We start from the raw sequence: 22,647 nt of genomic DNA on the forward strand, positions 1-22,647 counted from the left end.
TTGGTCGTGGTTGCTGTACAAAAGAACAGGTTAGGAATTTCCAGATTTCTGCTGTCCCAGTGAAAGACATGCGGTGTCTTTATCACCCTGTGCCTTGCTTGCCATGAGCCCCATTCCCCTGGCCTAACCAGACACTTTTCCATCCTGCCCTGAGCAAGCCCCTGTTCCCTTGGCTAAGTGCAGTGGAAGCCCCTGGAGAACAGTTCCTGTGAGCTGCAGCTTCAAGAGCAAACCTTTTCCTCCCCCACGTCCGAACTGCTGCTGAGCCAGTTCCTACCCGTGAGTCACACACTGTGCTCTCCCTGGGCTCATGTATTTGCTCTTTCCTGTCTTTGTTGTTTCCATTAGTCTAAAGTAAAAGTCATTCAGGCTGAAAGGACATGTTTGTTCTCTGCTGATGAAAAACTGTAATGTCCCTTTGCGAAGAATTAAATCACCTGGTTTGTGCTGAATCACAAGCAGAATACTGCTCCACCCTGGAAACCGTGTGCTAAACTCGTCTAGAGAACCATTGCAAAGGTGTGAGATGTGGCAAAACTGGGAAACTACCAAACTAATTAGTTCAGATTAGTAATTGCTGACTAGTAGGAACCTCATTGCAAACATGTACTGCAAAAATAAAATATTCTGCTGTAGTGTTTTTTTCAAACAATAAAAAATCAGTTCCTTTCATTGTTATGATTTTGTTGTTACAGACTCAGATTAGCCCCAAGGAAGGGTGGCAAGTTTATAGTTCAGCCCAGGATCCCGATGGCCGCTGCATTTGCACTGTTGTTGCACCTGAACAAAACCTATGCTCAAGAGATGCCAAAAGCAGGCAACTGAGACAACTACTAGAGAAGGTAAGTCTTCCCAAAAAAATTCCTCCTCTTGATCATTAAACTTCCTATGGATATCTACTGCTTTCCCTCTAAGTTAATACGTAATGAACTACTGAAGAGGTACCTGATAAAAATTGTTGTTCAGGGTATATCCCCTACCTGTGTTCTCATCTCTGATGATTATTTGTCTGTTTTCCTTATATCACACCTTTCCCAACCCAAGTTGCATCTTCTCTCTTATTCGCTCCTCCCAAATTCTTCCTTACACACAAGACAGATTTTTCTGTGTAAAACCCATTACAAATCCCACCTCAAATGCTTTGTGATTTAAACTGCAACTTCTGCTTCAATCATACGAGACTGCTGAAGGTCATTTCTTTTATCAAAAAGTAATGAGAGAGACACAACAGCATCTTGAAAGCAAACTGTACAGAGGATAAAGAGTTCTAATTTTTTCATTGTTTCTTTCCTCAAGTTTATTTATTCATTTTCGGTGGTGCAAATTTTCCCCAACAGTCCAATTCTTAATTCCAGTATTATCTACTATTGCACATATAGTGGAACCAGTGAAGTCTTGTTTTGCATCAACAGAAAAAATGCTGCAACTATAACACAAACATTCTGCATTCCCTGTATAAGTAACCAAGGTTATAGTTACTGTATCACAGCCAGGGGTACAGAACCTTAGGCCTGAGTGTTTGAACAGTAGCAAAAATCAGCATAAAATGTAGACCTTAAAATACATTTTTAGCACACAATTGTTAGTAGTATTCTAGCTATAGAAAAGTCATTCCAGTGCTAATATAACACCGGATCCCCATAGATTTTTGCTCCCTGTGCTTCCATGAACTTCAGAAGGGACTTAATGTCAAGTTGTGATAGAACCCATAACATGAGATGCAGGGAGAGGACATTGATGGACCAGCAGAGAGAAAAGGAGCTGCTTCCCCTCATGCTGTCTGTTCACTAAAGAAAGGAAGACTTCAGTCTTTGCTCCAGCATATTTCCCAAATATTAAAATATTACTGCAAAAAAAAAAATTTACTTTCTTTTGAGGTGGGGGCTGGAGGGGTTTGTTAAGATCACAGCATCGTTTTTAAGCTGCCACAGAAATGAACCCAAATCATTAGCCTCTAAAAGCCATTTTCTTATGATTAGAACTGTGGCAATCACAGATATGTAATGTTGTATTACTACTTCACTGAGTCCATGCAGTCCTTTAATTAGAACCTCTATATGAATGTGTTTTCTGCCAAATGGAAATGCTCAAAGTTCTTCCAGCACCCGAAGGACTTTATTTGCCTGCTTTCAACAATTAGATAGGGAAAAAAAAAAAAGTCTGCTTTTTTCATTAAAAATCCTTTCTCAGAACTACTAACGGCAACTGTGCAATAACTAATGTATACTATTTTTAAGAGTACTTTCGGAATCCACACATTCAGTAGATCATAATGAGTTAGTTCCAAACATGAATACCCATTCAAACATTGCATATTCTTGCAAACCACAGGAGTACTGCTGGGTTTGTTTTTTCTTAGGAAGGTACAATTTTTTTTTTGTTTGAGCCAAAACTTCAATAAGGTGCGTAATACATTTACAGCAATCTAGTTTTCTCATGTTTTGGGAAAACAAAACACTTACTGAAATAGAATAACTGCACTTGGAAAATGTGTCATTTTTATGGCTGGCAAAAGCATTGCTTTCATAACAGAAACTTTTAGAAGTATGTATAATTTACTCTGGATGACAGTTACTGCTGCCTCACTGTAGTAAAAGTCCTCACTATAGCTACAAAATCACTTGCTCTTTTGGGTAACAAAAGCTACCCAAACATTCGCTACTTTTCCTCTATTTAAAAAAAAAAAAAATATTGTGGTTTTCTAACGCTGAGACCACTGGATAAAATTTTTCATTTTACATTTACTTACAGAATTATGAGCAAACACCTCTGTGGTGATTGACACACCCCAGCTTATCTCTGGGTAGTCTTATGAATGCCTCATATTGAATGATTATATAAATGCCTACTAACAATGGAAGTCATGCTCTTCATGCTGACCAAAATCTCCAAATTTCAGTCCAGTGCCTCCCAAAGTGCCTGGAAGGAAGTAGACATTGTATTAGCACCTTCTGAACCACAGTCATATCTACTACAGGTCTCAAAGTTGACTCCATTGCCTGACAGCCTCTCCTGAGCCCATTGTTAATGATGCTTAAAGGATCTCTCTCTCTTTACCTCTAAGTAGTGCAAATAATTTATGGCCTGAAGGTCTTGCCCTGTTCCCCAGGATTTGTACTGTCACGCAGTTACGGAATGTAGAATCGTACTGTGGTAGAAATGACTCACAACTAATTCACAGAAGTGCATTTCAAGGCCTGACATTTAACCAGGAAAAAAGGTAAAGCAACAAAAAGTGCTTTTAGAGACTGTTCTTCTTTAACAGGTTCAGAATATGTCCCAATCGATTGAAGTGCTAAACCTACGGACTCAGAGGGATTTCCAGTACGTTTTAAAAATGGAAACGCAGATGAAAGGGCTGAAGGCCAAGTTTCGGCAAATCGAAGATGATCGGAAGACATTAATGACAAAACATTTTCAAGTAGGTTCAGTTTTAACAATGACTCTCAAGCCTGCTGGAAACAATGTACGAAGTAGCAATTCATGGACTGCTAAGGCCTCAGCTTGAAGTGCTTGTACCATTAAGCACCATTAAAAAGAAAAGCATAATAAATATTCCTTTATGATGATAATCTCTTGCTCTGTTCAATTTAATTGTAATAGGGAGGAACTATTAATTATTAAGTCATTAGAGAAATGTCACTTATAAACAGATTCCTGTTTTTTCTGTATCAGTGTGCATGTCATACTGAGAAATTTATATTCATTCAAGCTCCAATGATAAAGAGGGAGATCCAGTGGAATTAATAGCAAACAAGTAGAGTTCTGTGCTTGTAGTGTTGCCTGACATTTACTGCAGTTGAAGGGAAGAAAGGCTGAAATAAATCAGTTTATTGTAATTTTTATCCAGTACAATTAAGATCTAATTTCATGTCTGAAGGTCTGCTGTTTTGAATTCAAGATGGGGAGGAGGGCAATCACTCCCAGTCGCATTTGCGTGATTAAAAAAAGACTTCCACCGAATTTTAATGACAACAAAAACCACAAGCCAATCCTTTTGTGAAGAAGAAGGGTTGCAGATATTACAAGATACCATTGTGTATTCTGAAAAAGCTATCTGAAGTATCCTTCAGGAAAAAAATACTTCAAGAGCACATTTAAGGTTCTTTAAATATCAAATCTGATAAATTGATCTTTCAAGGCTTTGAGAACACAAAACAGATTCTAGAAAATACATTCAGAGGATTACATTATGTTAAGCAAGTATATATTTTTTGAAGTGTTTCTGAAAGTTCCCATAAAATGAAAATTTTCTAATTGGTGCTAGAGTTAGATACCTAAATAATTACATTGCCAAGAGGTCTAGGGTTTTTTTATCAGTGACACTGAATATCCAGTGGGTCTTAATAATATCAGGAAGTAAGTACACTAATGATCTGACTACCAAGCTTTATAAATTACATCATTGTTCTTAGTTTACAGCTGTTTGAGCACATACTTCCAGGTTTTTTGGTTAATAAGAAACATCTCCACCTTTTTTCCTTTTATCCCATATTGCTACAATAACAACACATTTGCATAATGCCATTATATATTCGGTATTCTCATTTTAGTTTTCCTTGGAAGCAAAATATCAAAATGTGAATGTCTGACACACAATGTCAGAGATAGCACAATACTCCAGTACAATAACCTTTTAAATATCCAATATTTCTATTGGCCAGTCATTTACTTTCAGTCCGACAGTTTGCCAGGAGTTCCAGCCAATCAAACTATAAAATAATTTAAAAGGTCAACATAATACAATATGCTCTTCTGAAATATAGTCTACCAAAATTCCAGTGTTTTATCTTTCCTGAGACAGAAAAATTCATGTTGGATATAACATTACCCTTCATATCAACTGGCTTAAAGTGCCAGAACACATCTACCACCTATCTGTGTTGCAATACAAATTAGTTTTCGTACCACTCATCACAGCAACAAACTCTGGAGTGTCAGCTGAAGAAAAAAATTTTTTTTTTTTTTTAAATCATGAAAATACCAAAATCAACTTCATATGATTTACTGAAGCGAGATATTCTAAATCTGTGTTTTCATGCTGATCAGAACCAAGGAGTTGGTCCAGATCACACTTGAGCTTACAGTTAGTCCATGCTTTATGCCAAGCAGGAAGTACCTGATTGCCACAAAAAGTTACAGCAAGTTTGCTCAAATGATACATCATCTGGCATAAATCCTACCAGCAATACATTACCTCCACTAATTCAAACACTTTTTATCTTCCTGAGTTTTTACAAGCTTTGCATTTTTTCCCATTACAGCTTATCCATGGTTTTTGGCCATTCACCACCCCACGGAACTGAAGCCTAAGTTCACTATTTCAAAATGAAGTAACAAAAACTATGGTTTCTGGAGCTATTCTCTCTCTGTCACAAAGCCTACTTCCCTTGTCATCAAGAAAAAAATTACTATTCATTTTAACAGGCATAAAGTAGGTTTAAATTAAGATTTTAATAAAAACAGCCAAATAAAAATAGCTTTAACTGTAAACAAAAGGACTTCACTTCTTTGTGTCCATTTTGGTAACTCTGCTACCATAATGGAATTGGAAGACCCCCTAAGAACAGAATCAACAGAACTAATACTCTCAAATCCATATATACTGACATATTGGCTACGTTTCAGTAAAGCAAGACTTTTTGACTGCAAGGATTCTTTGAGGTTTTCTACAAAACAGTAACAAAAAACAACTTCAAATTGGCTTAAATTTAATAAAGCCCCTATTATTAGTGCATTTAAAAGAATAATTAAGAAATGAAAGATGGGTAACCAATATATGCTAAAAATTAAGACAAATTCTCAAAGTATGAGTCTCAGGAAAAATCTGAGAAAAGGGCAATCTGAGATTTCAAGGTGGAGCTTTATTTTCTTCAGTCAGTGTTTAAGAATAGGATTGGCAATGCAACAACAACTGCACATGGCAAAAAAATACATTTGTGATATTCCAGAAGAGATGTCAACTGAGCAAGTTCAAAAGCATTTAGTGATGTACCCAGTTGACAAGCACAAATCACAATTAAGAACCATGGATTTTTTACTTCAGAAAAAAAAGTTAAATATCATTGTGGTTGGAACAGGAATAAACACCGTTCAACAGACATTGAGGAAAAAAATAATTTAGTACTTCTAGGGAATGAAATAGAAATTAACAGCCCACCAACTATGTATGACAGCTCTGTAAACCAGGTATGATCTTGAACACTACTGTGCATTCATCTTCTGATGACAGACACACTTAGGGGCGGTTTATATCCTCTAGATGGAAAGTCAGTGGGTTTGGTTCAGATCATCTGAAGGTAACTCTTTATTTTCAATAGAAAAACTATTCTCTCATGCATTTAGTCTACTGCTTACTACCATTAAGTCTGAGGTGCCTAAGACTTTTCACAGTAGCCTAACAATAGATCTGTAAAATAAATAATCATTTTCAAGTTGTTTTAATAATCAGGCATAAATATTAAAGGAAATTAGGGGATTGAACTCCTTTAAACTGCTCTAATGCACATATGATTGCCTTTAACAGGAGTTGAAAGAAAAGATGGATGAGCTCCTGCCACTGATCCCAGTTCTGGAACAATACAAAACTGATGCCAAGTTGATCACACAGTTCAAGGAGGAAATTAGGAATCTGTCTACTGTGCTGACTGGGATTCAGGAAGAAATTGGTGCTTATGACTATGAGGAACTACACCAGCGTGTAATCAATTTAGAAACCAGGCTTCGTGACTGCATGAAAAAGCTCAGTAAGTTAACAAGTTCATGGCAAATTTTGTCCCTTTGCTATGCATTTTTAGTTGTCTCTCCTTAGAAAGATTAAAGTTTGTTTGTTTCTTTGATGAAAGACTGCATCATATTCTGATCTGTGTTACCCTAATAAAAAACAAGAGTAACTCAACCTAAGGTCAGTCATATCATTCTAAGTACATGACATAATGTTCTACCCTACTGTATACAGAAGGAATTAAGATGAAAAAATGTAACAGATGGAAAATTCAAAATCTGAGGTTTAAACCAGTTGGGGAGTTACAAATATTCTTTCAAAAAAAGCTCAGACACACACTGCTACTAGAGTCATCTTTGGGCTGTCAGTGTGAAAAGAAAAACAGTGAAAAGTAGACTTTAATCAGTTTTGAGATGTCCACATCATAAGCCTGTCATCTTGCTATAACACCTGAGAGGCCACTGACTACAATGTCTTTAGCCTGTATTAGTGTTAGGAGAGATATCCCATTCTCCAGTTTGCATTACAATCTAAGCCTCACATCTAATTTAAGGCAGCAAAGTGTGATTTCTGCAGGATGCACAGCAACGATGCATTGCTATTGCTGCACCAGGTTTATTTCAGGCTGCCTCCATCTCAGCTGCTCCCATGCTGGCACTAGTTAGAAAAAGTCACACATTGAGCATCTCTGAAAATCAGCACTAGCTCAGTATCAGCTACCAAAACTAAGGGCCTGAAGGATCAATATCAAGTGTCAGGCACAACTTCCATTGATAGGTAACCTGCTTTGCAAACACAGTGCAGTCTCTCCTTTCCCCAGTCTATCCATGCATTCGGAGATTTCTGAATGGATCACTGTTGCAGCCTGGATTACTACAGCAAACAATCCAGCCCTTTTATGAAAAATGAACACTTTGCAGTTTAGCATTGAACATGAATAAACTTGAAATTCCAAGGTTTAGGCCTGTGATTGGTGTCTCAGTTATCAAATGCTGCCCAGGACATTAAATATCTTTTTAACTGGATTAGCAGAGCCTCCTTATTTTTGTGATGCAATAGAATGAGAAAAATCTAGGTTAAGTTAACCTCTTAAATTATTTATTTCCATTTCTTTATTTTATACTGGAAATAGCACAGTGAGGATGTGCTAAAATACATGAAAGACTTCTTCAAACAGAAATTTCTTATGATCCTATTTTCCCCTCAGCACACACACATAATAGCACATTACTGCATTGACAGAAGGCAGTCAGGAGAAAATGGCTGTGTTGCAATACTGCAGCAAATAAGAAAATTCCTATGAATAAACAGTATTTTCTGATAGCGAGTGTTCCAGTAAGTTATTAGATATCAAAAATCATCAGTTTAACAAGTATTGTTTTTCAATGCTTTTACAGGTTTGGGGGTTTTTTTACAGTTTTTACTGATCAGTGAAGCAATGACAGCGTGAAATATATTTTATACACCAGAATTAGGTGTATTGATATCCTATCTATCCTGAATTCCTGCAGTAAATTCTAATCTCTTGATGTACCTAATGAAAAAAACATTGAAATTTCATATATTAGGCAGTAGGGAGGAAAGTTTTGTATAAAATAAATTATTAAGCATATCCATTACCAAAAAGGAGTGGACCTTCTCAAGATGTAACACAGATTCATTCATCCTTATTGGCATTATTCCCTGGACTTAGATGCTTAAATTACTTTTATGGTCCCCTACTAACAGACTGGCTGTTTTTCTGGCCTATCCCTGTGCACCTTTTAAAGTACAAACAGCCTCAGTTCGGCTTCCTGTAACTGCTGAAAGCTGAGACTGTGTGCTCAGATCAGAAAGCATAAGGGGAAAGCAGCTTTCATGCCAACACCTTCTTTGCAGCCACATTGGCCACGCTGGAGATGACCCAGCTGTGCCTGTCCATGCCAGCCTGAGAGCCAGGAGCCAATGGCCCCAGTGTGCCACAAGATCTGGCTTGAAGCTTTGCAGATTTTGCTACATTTCACAATACAATTTTCTAATCAGCGTGTGCAATAGCTGTTCTCCACTCTTCTCCCTCACAGGTGTTTTTCAGCAGTATAATGCATTATTTATATTGTCCTGGCCACTTAAAAGGGTTCTTCCATCTGCACTGGCAACACTTTCAACACTCATTAACATACACTAAGCAGTTAATTTCACTGAGGTTTAATGATTACCACAACAGTTGTGATGACTGAATTTTACTCCTCTTTGGAATAAGAGAAAATTGAAGATGAAACTGCTGAGAAATTAGTTGACATAACTTTTAAAGGGTGCATGCAGGTAAACACGTAGGAATAGAGTGCATGTGATTACACACACCCCAAATTCCCATGTACTTATGCATGTATGGGTCCTTTGCTGACAATCCTGTAAGTCATGTGTATTTATAAGAGAATGCAAGTTGCACACGGTGCTTGGAACCCTCCTATTCTTGTCATGGCCTGTTTATGAAATTGGAAAAAAACTTACATGGGTAGCATTCATAGAAGCCAATACCCTGACATATAATTAGAGTAGATATATATTGGGTTCATGTCTAGCTACATTTGATTATAATGTAGGCTTTAAACAATATTTTACAGTAACATTTTTTGTTAGCAGTTCAAAAGTAGAGTATTCTATGTATCCAAAGAAGTGCTGTTACATCAGTGGCAGAGGAGCTATTAGTGCAGGCATGAGACTACTGATTGCAGTGGTACTTGTACTTCCAAAGCATCCTTCCCTTTGGGATTTGAGGAACTTTACAAATATCATTTTGTATAAAACTGGGCAAGAGAAATATAGATTCTTATCCCCATTTTGTAGATGATGAAACAATCAGCCCAGAAGTATAAATGACTTTTCCAAAGATTACACACCAAGTCATGGCATCCATGCAGAAAAATCCAGGGGCTTCCTCTCAGCAGACTCTAATAACTATACTAAAGTGCTTCCTGGATTGATATTATGCAGGAAAACAGACATATATTTATTTAGAACTAGTTCTTCATTCCCTCATGCTAGTATGTTATGACAAATTTGACCATAAGCAGAAAAGTGCAAGCAGTAGAACACTTAGAAGTCATTTGTGCAAGTGCCAAAAAAACCTCACTTCATTTTCCCCTATTTATTACCCACAAAAAAACCTGCAATAATGATGCTTATGAACACTTCAAGAGAATGTTGGGATTTTATTTCCTTCACCAGTCCTTCTACAAATTATACACTCACTTGCTCTATATAGCAGCTACCAGTATTCATTCCTATCACAGAGACTGGGACTATCTACCCATTTCTAGCTATCTCCAAAACAGCTCCTACACAGTTGGGCTATCACAGCCTCCTCCTGGTATTTGCTCACTTCGGAGCTCTCCAGATGCATTCTGCCCCATATACTTTCACAGCCCACAGGCTGTACAAAAGTACATCTATTTTCTGTTTTAATGGTCACTTCACGCTCAACTTTTTCCTTAACATAAATAAATACTGGAAATCATGAATAGACTTACAGGAGTCCACTGTACAGAATTGTTAAAGGAGATGAACCAAGCCAGAAACACCTGGATTGTGCATGGTATGATGCTTCTTGTACAGCTCAGTTTAGGATGTAAAAAGACTCCATGATTGAGATTTTCCAACTATTACAATCAGTAATGGTTGGGATTTTCTAATGTAGGCAGCTACTTCTTCCAAAGCCAAGGGAAAGAGACTGAGGGCTTCTAAAAATCCCACTGCTTTTCTGTGTAGCCCTATCTGAACCTCTTTGGGAAGAGAAAAAAAGCCTAGAAATATCACATTTTTCTTAGTTCTTACCTGAACTTCCTGACATTTGTTAGTATGGAGATATATTTGACCTAACTTTTTACTAGCATCTGGTCCTTCTATCAGGGAATCAAATTGCTATATTGCTATAAAGACTTTTCATATGTTCTCTTCTGCCAGTGGAAAGAAAGGAGAAAAGAAAAGAAAAAAAAAGTGTGGGCAGGGAAGAAGATTTTCGCTACTTGGAAAAAAAATTTGCATGGGCTAGTTTTAACTGTCAGCCCCCCCTCACTGCTATGGAAAATTCACAGTCCAGAAGTGATTCCCCTTTCACATGACATTTGTCTCTGTTCTATTTATCTACATACAAAATGAGCTAAAGAAATGTCTCAACTGGAAACTAATTAGAATTTTCATTAATTTCAAAACCCCTGACTTTTCATGCCAGAAGAATTTTAAGATCCTGCCTGCAGTATGTTAGTATTACCATTCCCTAGCAAAAAAACCTCAGCATGCAAGATCAGCTTTAATACTGCCACCCAAACAATTAAAAGGTTCATTCCACAGCTGAGAATACAGGCTGGGATTAGATGAACGCTCTTTAAGTAGACAAGAAGAAGCTGTTACCAGCTTTGGTTGAGGAGTAAGGAAAATTTCTTGGACTGAACACAAATTTGGAAGTGCTTAAAAGCAAGAGGGGACTCACCTTGTGTCAGTGAGCTGTTAAACGTGACTTCTGCAAAAGTTACTTGTGCAGCCTTAAGCAGTTTAAAACATCATCAGCTGATTCAACTTGACCGTTCAGCCGAGGCTTGCTCTGGGGCCTTGTCCTTGTTCTTTCGAGCAATACTTTCTGAACTGAGAGGACTTTCTGGTTTGTTTGAGTTCTTTTTCTTCCTCATTAAACAGAGACCCAGTCATGAGGATCTCTCAGCTGTGGGGAGGCTGAGATGACAAGACAGAGGTGGGCTCTGACAGCTCTGCTGCTTCCTTTTTACTGTCCATGCTGTCAGCAAGTAGGTCAGCAGACCTCAGGTACTGCTGGGATTTACAGAAGAAGCCTGCTGATGGGATATGAATTATCACTACAACAGGAATGAATATGTGGAAAAAATACTTGTAGTATTCCTTAGTTTTAAATACCAGTTCCATCAAGTTACATCATAAAATAAGCAGATCTGTGGGTTTCTGTTTAATGAGGAAGAAAAGAAAAATGGTGCCTACTACAGGGCAGGAGGGAAAAAAATCCTCATGCCTCTTACAAAGTGCTCTGTTTTGTTGTGCCAAAAAGAGAAGCTTTGACACTTTTTCAGTCAGCTACCCCTCAGCAATACAGCAGCTCTCCTAAGAGTCTTTCTTGATCACTACATGCTGCCTAGGAATAAAAATTTGATCAGAAGTATACCCTGACTCAAAGTGCTGATCATTTAGCGGCTGAAGTACAATGTCATCTCTTTTCACATTGAACAGCATCTCAATATGTTTTGAAAGATCATTCTCTAAAAGCATCTGACTCCCATGACAGGGGTACACAACTCAGTTCATATAGTTTAAACTAAATGAAGGCTGAAGAGGTTAATTAATTATTAACAACATGTAACTAACTGTAATCAGTGAGCTATACATTCAGGATAAATACAAGTAGTATAACAGAGGAACCACAGTACTGACACTTAAGCATACAAATCTCTGAACATTGTTCTCTAGCCTCAAAAAGCCCCTCACACATGGAGCAGCACCCAAAGAGCCACAGAGCTGAGTGCACACCCCCACAGGGACTCTGACCACCACCTGCTCTTATCCCTCTCCTGCTGCAGCTCCAGGGCCTTGAGCTTGCTGTGTGCCGGTGCTGCTCCCACCATGCCCTGGCACTGCTGAGCCCACCTGGAGTGCTCACACACCTGCCCTGCCTGGGGCCCCCGACACAAAAGGTGGCTCTGGGATCACTCAAATCCCTGCCAGGGGCTCTTCCATAGGTTTTATCCATTCAGAAGCAAAATCTCACAACTCATTTTGAGTCCACATTTAGCTTCCTCGACTTTTTTTCTTCATAGAAGAAACAGTGCTTCAGATTCCAAATTCTTTTTGTGCTTTCCCACTAATTGCAATACTGTGTTCTATAGGCACCAATTAGTATTAGTATACCTTATAACTCATGCATTCACTGTGTTTTAATTATCTTAGAAACTACAAGTTCAGGAGGGATTTTATTCTGATTTCTTTCTGCTTAATAGTTTTCTGGCAACTTACTCCAAATTAAGTATTCCAAATTTAAACTCAGACCTTCAGAAGGGTTATCTCATGCCCATTTCTGAGACTATTTACTAATATACCATGTAAAAATAAAAGCCTTCATCTTGATAGGTTATAGATCTCTACCTTTCAAGCTAATAGCAGTTCATGCTGTAGAAAAAGAGAATTCAGCACACGATAGCAGCCCATCTACAAAAAAACAAATCCAGAATAAAAAATTATGTACAATGATAACCAAGTATAAAAACCTATAAGATTCTTTAAAATGGGAAATTCCAAAAATATCTTCAAAATATTGTACCATACATAGATTTGAGATATGTAAATAATAACGTCTCTTAATTGACACAGAAAATAGACACAGCCTACCCTGCTCATTGAGATCTCAGCGTGCATTCAGTTATTTTCATTTTCAATCCATGCAATTTCCCTGCCTGTGAACGAAAACTACCCAAGCAGCTTCTGAGTTTTCACCACAGCATTAACCCAATCCTAAGTGACTGAAATAGGCTGGCATAATACATTCCTTTCCAGTTACAGAGTATAGAATTCAGGCTTGATGTGACCCTCTCTTTTGAAGTGAATAAATTCACTCTCAACACCAGATAGTTTGTTTTAAACATTTCCTAGATAGACATGGTTATCACTATAGCACAACCATGTAGCTCAGAAAAGCGGTTATTTTTAAACTTAAAAAAAATTAATTAAATGTTTCATTTCTTTTTACATTATTTTCTTTAAAAACATGCTATTTGACCTGATTACATGCACATCACTGTGTGGTATTAAATCTTGGTTCCACCAGGAGCTTGTTACTAACAGATATCTTATTAATGTCCCCTAAAATATAGATTTTTGAATTGTTTGGAAGGTCAGCGTCCAAGATGGTATCGACTTTCATTATTTCCTCCCAGACAGTCTAATGGATTAGAAGCCAACCAATACAGCCAAGTTTACTAAATAATTCTCATACTCACTTTCTTTAGCCAGCCTCCAGTACAGAAAGAGCCATGTGTGTGTGAGCTTGGGGCAGTCAGGCACAAGCTTTGAGTACAGACACGCTGTGTGTACGCGCTCTTTTTTTTGTGTCTGCCCTTAACCACCTTGTTCCCCTGGCAAATGGAAAACTGAAACATCCATCAATCCTAGCCTTGTGCTGAACTTCCTGAAGGCAGAATTGGGGGGGAGATTGTCTTCATTTCATTTATTATTAAATGTTCTTCAACTCAGAAAATATTTTACTAGGTTATATTTTAGTTTATGCCCAAAAACCATAACTGTGCTTCAAAAGATGTAAATACAAAAATATATATCAATAAAATTTTATGGGTATACTTTTACATATTTAGATTATTCTTCAATAAGAAGAGGTTCCTTCAGTGAAGGTGACAATCAATCTTCAACATAAGCCTGAATCCCCTGGAGCTACTATGAAGTTTGGAGCATTTGTTCTTGTGCTCTGATGTCAAGGAGAGTTGTGCAATTATTTACATTAATGCATTTGGTTTTTTTAATTTCAGCATGTGGCAAATTGATGAAAATCACAGGCCCCATTACAGTGAAGATATCTGGAACCCGATTTGGAGCCTGGATGACAGATCCATTGGCATCGGAGAAAAATAACCGAGTATGTTAAGGCATCATCTTCGTGTCCTGGAGTCTTACTTGGCTTCTTTTAATCCTTTAAAAGATACTTTCCCTTTAAAAGATACTCGCAAGCATGTTTCTTCTACTTCAGTCATTTTTACACTCAAACATCTTCAGAGAAAAAGCAACAGTATTTTTGGAAAAACATCCAAAGACAAAAGTTAACTGAGCGCTTTTGTGCTGTTTCCTTCAAATTTTTCAGGCTTGACAAACATCTGAACTGACAACACAATTTTTTTATTTTGTAACATATTTAAGTGTGCTTGGGTCTTTTAAGAACCAGAGTAATCTAAAACAAACATCAACACTTTTACCCAAGAGCAGGACCCATAATGCAGCACAGTTAAAATTGGCAGAATTAGGTCCCATATAGGCTCTAGTCAGACCATTTGCTCCATCATGTCCAAGTTATGGTATTGTTTTGTTGTTTGATCTGCAATAGTATCTCAAATTGGCGACAGTTTTGAGAAGGTGCTCTCTCTCCATCAAAGGCCTTTGGAAGTCAAAACACTAGGTGTCATTTGTATGAGAACCACAACATTAATTTTTTGAATACAGAAAAAAACCAAAGGCAACGGAAAAGACAACATAAAAATGACAACAAATAAAGATTTATATGCAGCTCTGCTCTGCCCACTGTGTCCATGCAGGTTTGCTACTTAGTCCAGAAATCTCAATTAGCTTTAAGAGAGCAGCAAACTCTGAGAAACTAAAAGGAGAAAAGGAAAAATGCATGAAGGAGAAAAATGGAGGAATGGAAGTTCCATACAGAACATTAAAAAGAAGTAATAATTCTGCTTTAAGAGGAAAAAATGGCTTTGAAACTCTACTAGTTTCTTTGCTATTATTTTTGTTTCCTTTACTAAGAAAAGACTATTTTTCTTTGAATAGAGATTCAGCTGAAAAAAGTTTAACCACATTTATTCCCAAGTATAAATTCAAGTTTATCTCACGTGCCATTTCCCATCTCTCTCTTGGAATATTAGTCTCTAGAAATATCTTTAAGCAAGCACCATATAGCAGAGACCCAAACACTGAATAATCCAGAATTAAATTTCTCTGAAAATGCAGACACTGTAGTTAGTAACAGTTGTATTGAGAGTTCACCTGTCGAGGTAAGTTTTGATTCACAAATTAAAGAGTTCCTCCTGCTTTTGTAACAGGAATGTGGGCAATATTGCACTTTGACAGCCTGCTGCACATTTAAAACTTGTTTTCCTTCTTTTTCTGCAATGTCTCCATCATGCCATATCATGATCACATACCACACACTGTGTTCAAGATGTTTACTCCCAGTCTTTGTTTTCTTTCCAGGTCTGGTACATGGATAGCTACACTAACAATAAAATTGTCCGCGAATACAAATCAATCGCTGACTTCGTCAGTGGGGCTGAATCAAGGACATACAACCTTCCATTCAAATGGGCAGGAACCAACCACGTTGTCTACAATGGCTCCCTCTATTTCAACAAGTATCAGAGCAACATCATCATCAAGTACAGCTTTGACACGGGGCGGGTGCTGGCACAGCGTAGCCTGGAGTACGCTGGCTTTCACAATGTCTACCCTTACACCTGGGGTGGCTTCTCTGATATCGACCTGATGGCAGATGAAATTGGGCTGTGGGCTGTGTATGCCACCAACCAGAATGCAGGCAACATTGTCATCAGCCAGCTAAACCAGGATACACTGGAGGTGCTGAAGAGCTGGAGCACAGGCTACCCAAAGAGAAGTGCTGGAGAATCCTTCATGATCTGTGGCACCTTGTATGTTACTAACTCGCACTTAACGGGAGCCAAGGTCTACTATTCCTATTCCACAAAAACCTCCACTTATGAGTACACAGACATTCCTTTCCATAATCAGTATTTTCATATATCCATGCTTGACTACAATGCAAGAGATAGAGCTCTCTATGCCTGGAATAATGGACATCAAGTCCTGTTTAACGTCACCCTTTTCCACGTCATTAAAACTGAGGATGACACATAATTCTTTCCCTTACCTCCCTCCCTCAAAGCAGTCTCATTTGTGATTAACTCTAAAAGCATCCATCTCTCTCAGTTCCTTTTAATTTACATTTCTTTCTTCATTAAACAAAAGCAACATTTTCTACTATGTAATGCATTTTAATATGGCTTGAACCTGTCAAAAATGACCTGTCAGAAATAAAAAGCATCTTAACTCATGATTCTGCAAGGTCTGTCAAGACCTTGTCTTGAAAAGCACTAAAGAGGATTTAAATGGCTAAAGACAGTTTTAAAAGATTATGATCTGCCTTATTTTAGAGTCAGAGACTAATGGTGGCTTAAATGCATGAATGTCTTTTTTTACCTCATTTTTTTTTAATATATTGCTTAACTTCAGGAAACATTTCAGTAGTGTCAGACACATATTGCACATTGTATTTTTTTATTTATTCCAAAAGAAAGATTTAGGAATTTAATTTACTTAGACAAGGAGTATGATTCATTTTGCCATCATCCAATTTCAGATGTGGTGCTGTACAGTATGTTTTTAAATCTCTTGCAAACATTTTATCAACAGTATGTATTTCTACCATTGTAACCACCATTGTGCAATTGTATCTCTTCACTTACGTGAAAGTAAACTAAGTACTATTTTTTATAAAATATATTGAAGCTGAATTGCAGTTCTGGCTATGAGTCAATTGAAAGTGGTAAAAATCTGATAAAAGGTTGTTATTTCTGAGAAAGACCAGTAGCTTCTCAGATGCATGATTTCTATTCTCAGCTTTGCTTCCTAGATCCCCCCCTTCTCCAGTGGTGCTTACTGGCACATTTTCAACTTTGAAGCTTCACACCAGTTCCAGCTTTACAATTGTCTGCCCTGTCCAGCCTGCTGCAGGCTTCACTCTCTCTCAATCTCTTTTTTGCCTACTTTCCTCCCTCCCACCATTTGACTGCCCCTGTTTATGCCTATCCCTGCTCTGGGCTTTACAGGCGAGCGTGGGAGTGCAGCCGAGAGTCCCGTGTTTGAGCTGCTCTGGGGCACTGAGGAGCAATGGTACAAGCCAAGCTGCTCTCCTTTATCTGCCTGTCTTCTTACTTGTAACAGGAGAACATCTGTCTGTTGACAAAACTCTTCTCTGGGATGACAGTAATCACAGAAAATACAACAGGGAAGGTGCAAAGCCCAGATAATCAGTGTGGCCCCTGGTAGCCACCATAATTCTTGTTAGGAAACAACATTGAGGCCAACCTCTTGCAAAGAGGTTTGGGATTTTCTGGCAGCAGAATTGCTGCACCCAAACTGATGCCTTCAAGAAACAAGTATTTCTGAAAGCTGTGTGGGTTGCTGTAGTATCTCATTAGAAACTGGGGGCAGGGAGAGGTGTGCATATTTTACTAAGAAAAAAGGAATGAGGTGCTATTTATCTCTTGGCATAAATGGAAAGAAAGTAACATTAAGCACTAGTAATCAGACTTTTTTATCACCTGGGCTCTAACATAATGCAAAAAGACAGGTATCTGAAAAATTCTGTGAAAGCTGTGTTTCTTACACTATCTGAGCTCCTATTCTTTATATCCTTTAAAACTGAAAAGCCAGACATTTTATTTTGTGGTTCTTCTAATGGACCAGCTAAGACCACCTTAAGGCTCATTAATGTTTTCTTCATTATAAATATGCGCCTATATATGTTTACAAGTATGCTATATAATATAAGCCCATGTGAAGCTGAACAAATTGCCTTATTTTTCAAACCAGTTGCAAAGCAAAAAAAAAATGCTAATAAGGTTTCAAGAACTGATAAAGGAAAAAAAAAACAAAAACACATTATGACATGACCAGAGAAAAATTACTTTCTTGCTTCCCTCTCCTGTCTAGATGAAATGGTAGCTATTACCCCATACAGTCAGTTACGTTGAATTTGGAGAGACTCAGTTCAGCTAAATAGACAAATTAAATCACTTCCCTCCTGTAAGCAACTTTCCTGTATTGACAATGAAACCTCCTCTGTGACATGTGAAAATGTATATGACTACTCATTAAAAAGGTATTTTATGTCATACAGGGATGTTTTATGAAAATGGATTATGTTCCGATTTTTATCAAAAGCCATAAAAAAACCCCAGCCTTTCCCCTGTACAGAGTAACTTCAACAAAATAGAACTTTTATCAACCAATACAGCATTTGTAAAAACATTAGTCATTAGATTGAGAAATGAAACGTCTTTCTACTGTATCATCCTAAATTAGAAGAATAGTCATGATCACTTTATGTGAAAACAATGATTACTACCATATTTCTTTATAAGAATTTCATACTGTGAAATTAGCCTACATATATTAGTACAGGTTGATACCACTTCTTACAGTAAAATTAATCTCACCTGATTTCAATAGCACTGACAGGGTAACACACTCCTATTAGTCAAAGGAAAGAAAAAAACCAACATTACTACAGGGTGCTAGAGATGGATGGATAAGAGGGGTAGGAAAAACACCTTTGTAAGGTGGTTTGTCATACTGAGATAAATCCTGCCCTTCTAAATTAGTAACAACCTGTTGGATTCCAGTATTTAGACTTGAAATAACAGCTTCCATACAATCAGTACTAAATGTGGCAAGACATTATCAAGTAACACAACTTCCCGCTAAGGAGAACTCGCTTTTCTGCAAATGTGTTGATCACCTGTCTTTTCAAAATTGGGAATTCCAAAGTAATATACCCAGAAGGCTGAAATCACCATGCCTCAATATAACCCGATTTCTGTTACAAGCTTTGCCTTCCTAATTAAGCAGCACAAGCAGAAAATCTTCATAATGTAGCAGCAACATACAAGCTTTATTCTTATAGGTGAAGCATGTGCTGTTTATTATGATAATAAGGTACCAATAGTATGTGGGAGGAAAAAACATCTCCTTAAACATGGGGAAATTAATTGTAGAGTCTGTTTCAATATCTTAATGACCTCCTGTTTCAAGGGATAAACATGTAAAAGGATCATGTCACTCCTCCACCCAAAGCAGAATACATAAATTTCACCAAGCTATGCTGGCAGCAGAAAGAGACACAGACAACCCCAAATCTAGCCCAGGAACACAAGTCTGCCAATCCTCCAGGCATGCCTGTCCTGAGGGACCCTAAGGAATGTGAACAATGCACACCACAAAGCCCATAGTACTCTCCTTGGAATGGACCAACTACTCCCCAGGACAAAATGGGCAGAACAAACCTCCCCAGAGAAAGCTTCCTGCACAGTAATAATCCTCTGTAGTCCCTTCTGGCAATTTGTGCCAGTGAGTAACTACCAAGTCTATTGTTACACACAAAGGCTGTTCAGCCTGCCCCATCTGTCGAAGCGTGCCAGGCAGACCACTGGAAGGGTCACTCTGTGACTCAGCACTGTAGTCACTGCTAGCAAAAGATGGTGTTAATTTGAAAAATGAAGAGAAAATAGCTGAGTGAGATGGATTGATACAAGGTTTTAATCACAGATTGCTTATATCTAAGAATATTCCTTTCCAGACAAGCTCAGGGGCTCAGTGACTAGCTGTCACTCAGCTCAGCAGGCTGGATCCACAGCAAAGGCTATTTGTTTCAAAGCACAGCCTGAATAAACCTGTTACCTGGTAATTTGTCATAATCAATTGCTTAGAAAATGCTAGAGTAGAGATGAACAAACCATTCACAGCAAATTACTCATCTAGTAAATTGTATCCTGTTCCAGTTCAAGAATTGCCAGGGAACAGTCTTGATACATACTGATGTTTGGCCAGTGAAAATATTTTTTGGAAATTATTTGGATAAGCACCTCTTCCTATAAATCACCCAAGCATTTCCTGCTGTGAATCTCATATCCTTGACATTCAGAAGGCAATACTGAGCATTTGGGCATATTTTCTATAAAAGGCAAATGAGGGCTGCAACTGCAGATCTTTGGGACAGAGTTGCATCACAGCCTGCTGTGCTGACACACTCCCCACACCACTAATTCCCAGGAAGCTAACTCCTGCACCATGACAGTGTCACAACTGCATCCCACCAGCTCACACTCAAAAGGACTCAAGCATGCAAACTACCTTCCATAGATCATAAAGCCAAGTCCTGAAACTCACCTCCCCACCAAGAACAGAGACCACTTTATTGCCAGAACTAAAAGCAAAGCCTGTTTTCTAAGATGAGCTTTCCTCATTAATTTTCCAACAGATAATCATATACATGGACATCAACATGCAAAAAAAATAAATTAACTATAAACTAATCCTAAAATTCTAGAATAATAAGGTTATTTTTCCCACAGAAAAGAGACCATTTAAGTTATGCATAGATATGCAGGTTTCTACATTGACTTAATGGGAAACTGAGGAAAGACAGTTACCCAGCACCAAGTTGTGGAAATTATACAAAAATGACTACTTTGTATAGGATGGCTTTTACCTGGCCCTAGAAAACAGGAGTATATTGATGCAGTAGCTATGACCACAGATTCACTAAACTGAGGTATGCAGGAATTTTCCCAAAACTGCGAACAGATCATCCACCTGAATATTCTGGTATTATGATTAATTTCCACTCTTATAATCTTTAGGCTCCTATAGACTTCTAGTTGTTATTTATCTGTATTTAGCAAGCATTTCAAGATAACTTCTACACTCCTACATCTCTTTTTTCCTCAGAAGCCTCTCACACATGTAACACATCTTGTGTCAGGCCATGAGGGTGATGAACACAAGGGATACATCCTTTCTGCAGCTCTCATTAGAGTCAGGAGGGATTATTCATAAATGTAGAGATTGACTCCAGATATCAAAACTCTGTTTCTTCCAACACCACTACTGGAGGAAATCCTTACTCTTAAAATACAAATCATGTTTACTGATTTAATACAAAGACGAGTTGCACCAGCTTTTCATAAAAGCATGCAGCCTCCGAAAGACCAAGGATATTGTCTTTGAAATCCAGACACTGAAGAAAATTCACATTTTCTTGAGAAGCAGAAATTTCTACTCAATTCATATGCTTCTTGCCAGCTGAGCACCAGCAGAAGAGCCTGTGGAGTTTTCCTGTATCTACTGCTTCAGAATATTCAATTAAAATAATTACATTGCAGAAACATTTCAACAAGCCAAGTGAAACAAATCTTCCTCAGGATTTTTTTTCAAAAGTGGCAGAGTTTTAAACACAGCTCACTATAAATGAATACAATATTTAGATCAGTGGCATTCTGGCCCCACCTTTGCATCCACTGTACAGAAGTCCCATTTTCCCTAGAAACTGTGTGACTGATATACCATAGCAGCACAGAAAAGTATATGAAGACATTAAAATGACAGCTAACAGGTCAGATTTGACATCTCAGAACATAATCCATTTTATTGTGCCTTTTGTACAGAAGTTTGAATTCCTATTTACACAGCTCTTGTGGTGAACACGAACAGGAAGAACCTACTGGGCCAGAAATACTCATTTTCCCCTCACACAGTATCAGCCACACGCACAAACCACTCCAGCTTATTTTTCTTTGCATTTTCTCTTCTTTTGTTCTAATCTTCTTGATCTTCACCTAAACCTGCCCCAACCCCTCTCATCTTGCAGTATGTTTAATGAATGGCTGTTCAGATAGAACCCAAACTGCACAGAGGATTTATAGTACAGCAAGTTTCATCTGGAGAAGGCATAAATTTATTTTTCCAGTTACGTAAAATTTAGCTGTAGTATGCCCATAAAACTGCCTACAAGCAATACAGATTTTATATCATGGATTGCTCTACAGAAATAATTTAAAACAGGTTCAAGATAACTTTCTCCCCTTTTATTTATTTTAAAGGAAATATTTTGTTTTGTATCTGCCATGGTGAGAAATTAATTCAAATTAAATTCATCATTGTCCCCAGCAGGTTTAGACATCCATTTCTCCTTTCTGGATGACAGCCTCAAGGTGGTCAGCAGCAGTTCCAACTCGTGAAAAATCAGGTCTCACAATAATTGAGCATTCACACTGTCAAAGGTCCTTACGCCTTTTGAGTTAAGCTCCAAGTCTGTGTCACACCATGCAAACAGGCCATTCATTTAGGCTTCCCTCATCTTGGTAAATTTGGCTTACTGTCACCTTGAAGGATATCCCAGAGTGATGGTGCTGTTGTAAGGTATTTGAACCTTGACAGTGTGCCCCAGCCAAACCATCTTTATCTATTCTTATCAGAGCCCTCAGAGTGGGACCAGGCTGGAATTACCCTCACTGGCTTCACCGGGCCTTCCACCTTCAGCTGCAGCACAACAGGCCCAAGAGGGT

General features: G+C 38.0%; 1 protein-coding gene across 1 annotated transcript in view; it reads left to right on the top strand.

The window, feature by feature from the left end:
- Nucleotides 1-16,466, top strand: part of OLFM3 (olfactomedin 3) — a 54,614-nt gene extending 38,148 nt beyond the window's left edge. The window contains exons 2-6 of the mRNA XM_082287662.1: nt 696-842; nt 3,266-3,421; nt 6,527-6,746; nt 14,260-14,366; nt 15,701-16,466. Coding sequence (XP_082143788.1) covers nt 696-842; nt 3,266-3,421; nt 6,527-6,746; nt 14,260-14,366; nt 15,701-16,378 — 1,308 coding nt within the window. The 3' untranslated portion in view covers nt 16,379-16,466. The remainder of the gene's footprint in view (nt 1-695; nt 843-3,265; nt 3,422-6,526; nt 6,747-14,259; nt 14,367-15,700) is intronic.
- The last annotated feature ends 6,181 nt before the right edge of the window (nt 16,467-22,647 follow it).

The sequence above is a fragment of the Coloeus monedula genome, assembly GCF_965178545.1.
Source record: "Coloeus monedula genome assembly, chromosome: 9".
Classification (NCBI taxonomy): Eukaryota; Metazoa; Chordata; class Aves; order Passeriformes; family Corvidae; genus Coloeus; species Coloeus monedula.